The sequence below is a fragment of the Vicia villosa genome, linkage group LG7 (assembly GCF_029867415.1).
Source record: "Vicia villosa cultivar HV-30 ecotype Madison, WI linkage group LG7, Vvil1.0, whole genome shotgun sequence".
In the NCBI taxonomy this organism is placed as follows: domain Eukaryota; kingdom Viridiplantae; phylum Streptophyta; class Magnoliopsida; order Fabales; family Fabaceae; genus Vicia; species Vicia villosa.
In genome coordinates, this window is record NC_081186.1 from 15,363,992 (window position 1) to 15,372,378 (window position 8,387).

The following is an 8,387-nucleotide window of genomic DNA, read 5'->3' on the forward strand; positions in this document are numbered from 1 at the left end:
GATCTGGTTACCATCAGATTCGGGTGAAGGAGGAAGATATTCAGAAGACTGCGTTTAGGACTCGGTACGGGCATTATGAGTTTTTGGTGATGCCGTTCGGAGTTTCTAATGCACCTGGTGTGTTTATGGAGTATATGAATCGCATATTCCATGATCAGTTGGATAAGTTTGTTGTGGTCTTCATAGATGACATCTTGATTTATTCTAAGTCTCCGGAAGAGCATGAGGAGCATTTGCGTGTTGTGCTACAGGTTTTGAGGGAGAAGCAGTTGTATGCTAAGTTATCCAAGTGCGAGTTCTGGTTATCAGAGGTGAGTTTTCTTGGCCATGTGATTTCAGGTAACGGGATTGCAGTGGATCCATCCAAGGTAGATGCAGTGCTACAATGGGAGGTTCCGAGATCGGTTACTGAGATCAGAAGCTTCTTAGGTTTGGCAGGTTATTACCGAAGATTCATAGAAGGCTTTTCGAAGTTGGCACTTCCGTTAACTCAGCTTACTTGCAAGGGTAAGGCGTTTATTTGGGACATAGTTTGTGAAAGGAATTTTGAAGAGTTGAAGAGAAGGTTGACTTCAACTCCGGTTTTGGTTTTACCTGATCCTGAGGAACCGTTTGTGGTGTACTGTGATACATCGCATATGGGGTTAGGTGGTGTTATGATGCAGGAAGGTAAGGTGGTGGCTTATGCTTCGAGGCAGTTAAGGATTCATGAGAATAATTATCCCACTCATGATTTAGAGTTAGCTGCGGTGGTTTTTGCATTAAAGATTTGGAGGCATTATCTCTACGGTGCAAGGTTCGAGGTCTTTAGTGATCATAAGAGTTTGAAATACTTATTTGATTAGAAAGAGTTGAACATGAGACAACGTAGGTGGTTGGAATTCTTGAAGGACTATGACTTTAGCTTGAATTACCATCCTGGTAAAGCTAATGTGGTTGCTGATGCTTTGAGTCGGAAATCTTTGCATATGTCCGCTATGATGGCGGAGGAGTGGGAACTTTTGGAGCAGTTTCGTGATCTTAGTTTAGTATGTGAATTGACGCCAGGTAGTGTGAAGATGGGTATGTTGAAAGTGACGAATGACTTTCTGTCGACCGTTAGCGAGAGACAGAAAATGGATGTGAAACTTGTTGATTTGTTTATGGTGGCAAATCAAAGTGATGATGGCGACTTCAGAGTGGATGGTCAGAGTATTTTGAGATTCCGTGGTCGAATTTGTGTACCTGATGATTCCGAGCTGAAAAAGATGATTTTAGAGGAAGGTCACAGAAGCAGTTTGAGTATTCATCCGGGAGCCAATAAGATGTATCAGGATTTGAAAAAGATCTTTTGGTGGTCTGGTTTGAAAAGGGATGTGGCTCAGTTTGTATATGCGTGTTTGGTATGTCAGAAGTCAAAAGTGGAGCATCAGCGTCCTGCAGGGTTGTTGCAACTGTTGGATATTCCAGAGTGGAAATGGGATAGTATTTCTATGGACTTTGTGACGAGTTTACCAAATACTGTGAGAGGTTTCGATGCGGTTTGGGTGATTGTTGATAGGTTGACAAAGTCTGCTCACTTTATTCCTATTAACATCACTTTTCCAGTTGCGAAGTTGGCTGAGATTTATATCAAGGTGATTGTGAAACTACATGGTATACCGTTGAGTATTGTGTCGGATAGAGATCTAAGGTTCACATCAGATTTTTGGAAAGGTTTGCAAGAGGCTCTAGGTTCTAAGTTGAGGTTGAGTTCGGCTTATCATCCTCAGACGGACTGTCAGACCGAAAGGACTATTCAATCGTTAAAAGACTTGTTGAGGGCATGTGTTCTAGAGAAGGGAGGTTCGTGGGATACTTATCTTCCGTTGATAGAATTCACTTACAACAACAGTTTTCATTCTAGTATCGGAATGGCACCTTTTGAAGCGCTATATGGTCGTAAGTGTAGAACTCCATTGTGTTGGTTTGAATCGGGCGAGAGTGTGGTACTCGGACCTGAAATAGTAAGAGAGACTACAGAGAAGGTGAAATTTATTCGTGAGAAGATTAGAAGTTCACAGAGTAGGCAAAAGAGTTATCATGACAAGCGAATGAAAGATTTGGAATTCCAAGCCGGTGATCATGTATTCTTTAGAGTTACACCTATGACTGGTGTTGGACGAGCTTTGAAATCGAGGAAGCTTACTCCGCGTTTTATTGGTCCTTATCAGATATCGGAGCGAGTTGGCAAAGTTGCGTATCGGGTGACGTTACCGCCAAGTCTTGCTAATCTGCACGATGTATTCCATGTGTCTCAGTTGAGGAGATACATTGCGGATCCGTCCCATGTGATTCAGATGGATGATGTGCAAGTGCGTGAGAACCTGACGGTTGAGACGATACCGGTGCGTATTGAGGATCGTGAGACTAAGACTCTGTGAGGCAAGGAGATCGTCTTGGTGAAAGTCGTATGGTTAAGTGCGGCAGGTGAGAGTTTGACCTGGGAGTTGGAGAGCAAGATGCGAGATTCCTATCCTGAGTTGTTTGTAGCAGGTAATCTTATTTTCGAGGACGAAAATCTTTTAAGTGGGGGAGGGTTGTAACGCCCATAAATGTGTTTTTCTGATTAATTGTGATGTTTGCTACATTTTCCTAATTTTACCGTTTTCGAGTCGAGTCAGTCGGTAAATATTAATTATGTTAATATTTTACTTATTACTTTCCATGTGTGTAATTATTATGTTTTGGGTGTTAATTGGTTAGAATTAATGTTTAGTGACATTTGGGCCAAAATTAGAATTTATGAAAGTTGAGTGGGGGAAAATGAGAAGTAGAGAAATAGAAAGAGATATAGAGAGAAAAAGAGATATTTTGAGATAGAAAGAAAGAGAGATATTTTGGAGAGAAAGAAAGAAACTTGTGAAGAGAAGAGAAGAAGAGAAGTGTAGGAATCCAAACCAAGCTAGAGCCAAGAATCCAACCAAGGTAAGGGGGATGAATATAGTTTATCTTGATTGTATGGTTCTTGTAGTTTTGTGTGTTTTGTTCTTGTTCTTGCTCTTTTCCAAGCTTGTTCAACAATGGTAAATTGTGTGTTTTGTGAGTTTTGAAGTTATAAACTTGATTTTGTGGTGTGTATGTGTACTATGATGATAGATATTCCCATGGATCATGTTTGTTTTTCATTTCTCCATGTTTCCTTGCTTATGAAGAAATATAGGTCAAAGATAATATGTGATGATTCAACCATGTGTTAATCATGGATTAGGTGTATATATAGCATGTTTGTGTTGTATTGGTGTTGGGATGAAGGTTTAAATGGGTTTTGAATGGTTTAGAGGGAGCTGAGACGGTCTGTTGCAGAACTGGTTTTTCTGGGTTTACGCAGGTCCGCTGAGCTGCCTAGGGTCCGCTGAGCGGAGGTTCTTTTGCAGGAAATCTCTGTCTGGGTCCGCTGAGCGGAGGTTCTGTATTTTTGTTTGGTGATTCCCTGTCTGGGTCCGCTGAGCGGAGCTCAAGCGGACTGTGTGAAATTTTGTTTTTCTAAACTTCGTTTTGTTGTATCTTTTGAACCGTAGGTCGTTTCTACGCGCCGTTTGAAGTATTATGAGAACCCTTGAGTATGCTTTATGATAAAGAGGAGTGTGTTGGTGGTTGAATGATTTTTCATAAATGTATGTTGTGAAATGATATTTGCTAATCAAGTATGTTTTGACGATATATGTGTGTTGTGTGAATATGAACGCCCGAGTGGCAATTTTGATGATGTATCCGTGTGGATTAATATAACCGGTGTGATGTGGATATGTGACCGAGTTATATTATTGTTGTTGTTGTTATGTAATCGAGTCGTTTGTATGCACAGCATAACATTTCAATACGTTAATAGCGGAATGCTGTTAACAGATGGCCTGCGGGCATGGTTACCAGTAGGAGCTTAATGCTCGGTAACGGTATATTAGCCTGAGTGGCAAGAGGTCATCAGTGGGAGCTACGTGCTCGATGACGACAGCCTGCGGGCTTCCTGAGTGGAATAAAGTCCCAGCATAATGCTTGGCAGGTGTATTTGTCATAATGACAAGGAGGAGTTTTACTCCGGATTTGGTACCACATGCATACGCATAGTCGAGTCTCATTCATCATCGTCGGTCTTTATAATTTATGTTATCATTCATGTACCGCATTACTTATATATTGACTGTGGTTGACTTGTTGGATTATCTTGTTATATGATTCTTAATGATATTTGTGGGCATTACTATATTGATCATGCTTTCTTTATGAATTATATTCTCACCCTTCTGCCTTAATGTTACCTACTCGTGGGTAATGTGCAGGTGATCCGCAGGTGTAGGTGCTCTCTTTGTAGTCGTCCGTTTTGGTGTCGTCCGCTTATGATACGTAACACCTAGGGGGGGATCGAACACTTATTTTGTAGATAATGCTTATAGGATCCTTTTGATGTATATTTGATCCTTTAGATGCATTCGTATTATGTATTTTGAATACCTTCTCATGCGATGTATTTTGGAAGAATGTTGTGGATATTTTGTTTACCGATGCATTTATATAAGTATGAATACATTCAGGTGTTTATGTGTATCCGTCCTCTTTGATTATTTGTGTTTCGCATCTTTTGCGAGTATGCTATGTTTGGTTACGTGGTTACTTAAGTGTAACGCCCTAATTGTTTTTATGAATTTAATTTTTATACTCTGATAATTGTACCTATATGCCTGGGTAGAATTGGGGTGTTACAACTAGCTCCTGAATCTATAATCCAGGAATCATGAGCAATGTGATTAGCAAAGGATGATGGAACAAATAGATTACCTACATTGGCAACAGTTGAATGGCCAGCTGAATTTGATGTTGTTACCTGATTGGAAGTGTTGATGGTTGAAGCCTGAAGTAAGGACATCAAATTATTGTATTGCTCAGTGGTGAGTTGAGGTGGAGATTGAGTTACAATCTGTGAATCTTCTGCTGAACTAATATCATCTGAACCATTGGTGTTGACATTATGAGCAGTAGAGCTAGGGTTTCTCTGCAGGTGTGGGGGAACTCCATGATTCTTGTAACAAGTATCGATTATATGTCCATTTTTACCATAAAATGTGCATACTCTTTATCCATATTTGGGATTTCTAGCCATGTATTTTCGATTCTCAGCAGCATTGGCTAGAACCTTAGGATCATCAGAAGCACTATGAATAGGATTAAGCTGGCGTTCATGTTAAATCACCCTAGAAAATATCTTGTTTAAAAATGGTAACGGATCTAGCAGTAAAATCTGAGACTTAACAATGTTAAATTCTTCATTCAATCCAGTTAAAAATCCGATAACATACAAAAGATTGTGATTGAATCTAGCAGTGCGCATGGCTTCACAAGAACATCGAATGCGGCAATTGCAATTAGGGATAGGCATGTATTCTTCTAATTCTTTCCAAATAATTTTGAGATGTGAAAAAAATTCAGTTACCATTCATTTTTCTTGTTTCAAGGCGTATATTTCTTGTTGTAACTCTGAAACACGAACAAGATCGCCTTGCGCAAATCTTTCTTTGAGGTCGTTCCACACATCAATGGCGTTTTCCATGAAGACAATGGATTGGCCGATGGATTCTGAAACTGATCGCATGATCCATGAATGAACAAGCATATTGCAGCGGTTCCAAGCGCAGAAACTTAGATCGAATGTATCGGCTGGTACAGGAATCGTTCCATCTACAAAATCATACTTCATTTTTCCTCCAAGAGCTCTGCGCATTGAATGTGCCCAGCTATGATAGTTTGAGCCATTGAGGATGGGGGTGATGGATACCGATGCAGGACCGTCGTTGGGATGAACATAGTAAGGGCTTGTTGGATCAGAGATAGGTTCTGTGGTGGAGCTTCCACCGGAGGTGGTGTTGCGAGGAGCCATGGATTCACAAGCTCTTTGATACCATATTGAAGAAGAAGGTAATAACAGAAACAATTGAATTATAACAGAAAACAGTTGGGAAAAACTTCCAACTCTGTGATATTATATTGAATCAAATGGCTTAGATTGCAAAATGAGAAGAAATATGTATATATACAGACTTGTGGATAAAGAATAGCCACAGGATTAGGTGGTGTAATCTCAGCCATAAGATTTGAATATACTATCTCAACAACTATTAAAAAAGTTAGGAAAGGAAGGTGTTTTATGGATAGTCATTTATTGGAATCTTTGGTTGGTTAGGAATGGTATTGTGTTTAGAAACGATTCGTGGAACATCAACAACATTGTTTGGAGTTCAAAGATTTTGGCAAAAATTATGATTTTAGGAAAAATTATTCAAACCAATTGTAATTTTTATGATTTTACCAAAAATCCTATGTTGTTTTTATCTTAAAAGTCAATTGGCGTTTAATTTTTTTTCGGAGAGTTTTTATCTTGCCTTTCTTTTGTAAGTTCATTTGAAAACTTGGGTTTTCTCCTTCAATATATTATTGCTTAAAAAAAACAAATTCTGACCTATTAAGAAAAGTAATATTGTTTAATAATTTCGTTAAAACATATTCCTTTTATAGTTGTATAATAATTCCGATAGAAACATATTCCTTTTATAATTGTATAATAATAATAATTTTGTTGAAAAATATTCCTTTTATAGTTGTATCATAATTTCGACAAAAACGTATTTCTTTTATAATTTTATAATAATTTCGTTAAAAACATATTCCATTCATAGCTGTATAATAATTTCGATAAAAACATTTCTTCTATAACTGTATTTGTGTTTCACACTACTAAATTAAATATAGTATTTTTTTAAGAAATCATTAATACATCTAAAGTTTAGAAAATAATATGAAACTAAAAGCAAAAACAACTTATAATAGGATACTACATAGGAAATAAATAGTTTAATGAGGTTTTAATTGCCATTAAAGATGATCTTTTTATTTTGTAACCAAAAAGATATTTTTTTCATCAATTAATGGCACACTACAGCCTATAAATCCACACCCTTCATCGAATCTTCTTACCTACAACCTACAATTATTTTCATCCTTTTAGTCATGGCTAGGTCTCACTCTTTAGTTACTTTGACCCTTTTTACAATCCTCTTTGAAAATGTCATGGCTCGCATCCCCATTGATCCAAGATGGTACGATGGACATGCAACTTTTTACGGTGACATGCAGGGTGGCGAAACTATGCGTAAGTACTATCAAATTAAACTTTTTCTTTTTTATGATCAACGTTTTTATTTTATCTTTTAATGATGATCGTACATGCATAAGTTATTTTAAAATCGATTTATGATAATTAGAGTTATTTGATCATCATCATATTTTGAGATATTGCTTTGGTAAAATTGGAATATGAATCATTTTTCTATACACAGGGCGTAATACTATCATTGTTTTCTATAGAAAAAGTTGTATTTTATTATTTCATTTATGTGCTATTTATTGGTATGTAATAATATATATATATATATATAAAATGTTTTTTATAGAATAAGTTGTATTTTATTATTCCATTAATATGTTATTAATTGCATGTAATAATATGGAATAAATGTAGAAGGAGCATGTGGTTATGGAAATCTCTTCCAACAAGGCTATGGTCTTGCAACCACAGCACTAAGCACAGCACTATTCAACGAAGGCTATACTTGTGGTGCATGTTTTGAGATCAAGTGCGTCAACGATCCTCAATGGTGTAGAAAAGATGTGAATTCAATCACGGTCACTGCAACAAATTTTTGTCCTCCCAATTACTCCAAACCTGATGGAAATTGGTGTAATCCTCCACAAAAACACTTTGATTTGAGCATGAAAATGTTCACCTCTATCGCAATCTACCAAGCAGGGATTATCCCAGTTCAATATCGACGTGTTCCATGTGTTAAAAGTGGCGGGGTTAGATTTGAACTTAGAGGAAACCCTTACTTTTTGATGGTTTTGATATACAATGTTGGAAATGCAGGTGATGTTCTACGTGTTAAAATCAAAGGGTCTAATACTGACTGGGCTCCCATGACACATAACTGGGGACAAGTTTGGCACACTGGAATAAATTTAGTCGGACAAGATTTGACATTTTGGGTTACTACAAGTGACAGAAAATCTTTACAGTTTATTTCTGTTGCTCCTTCCAATTGGCAATTTGAACAAACTTACCAGAGCTCGTTAAATTTTTAGATGGGTGCAAGGTTTTTAGGTTATAATACAGATTATAAGTTATGTAGTTTCAGTGTTTTTGTGATTTTTTCATCCTTTAAATTCAGATGATAAGTTATGTAGTTTCAGTGTTTTAGGGATCTATAAGCCCAGTTCGTCCTTTTAATTTTGTTTTTAGAATAGCTTCCTTGAAAATCTTTATTTATAGTTAAATGAGATTATTTTCTTTTAATTATGATTTCCTATTTGATATTTGATGT

General features: G+C 37.2%; 1 protein-coding gene across 1 annotated transcript; it reads left to right on the forward strand.

The window, feature by feature from the left end:
• The first annotated feature begins 7,017 nt into the window (after positions 1-7,017).
• LOC131616980 (expansin-A23-like) lies at positions 7,018-8,148 on the forward strand. Its single transcript, XM_058888387.1, has 2 exons — positions 7,018-7,159; positions 7,529-8,148. Exons 1-2 carry the CDS (start codon positions 7,018-7,020, stop codon positions 8,146-8,148), a joined length of 762 nt encoding a protein of 253 aa, XP_058744370.1.
• Positions 8,149-8,387: the final 239 nt, after the last annotated feature.

Bases quoted from the DNA above. Each gene is read 5' to 3' on its own strand.
- LOC131616980 (XM_058888387.1), top strand. From the start codon at position 7,018: ATGGCTAGGTCTCACTCTTTAGTTACTTTGACCCTTTTTACAATCCTC. The intron at 7,160-7,528 runs GTAAGTACTATC...GAATAAATGTAG, and splicing joins GCAGGGTGGCGAAACTATGC to AAGGAGCATGTGGTTATGGA.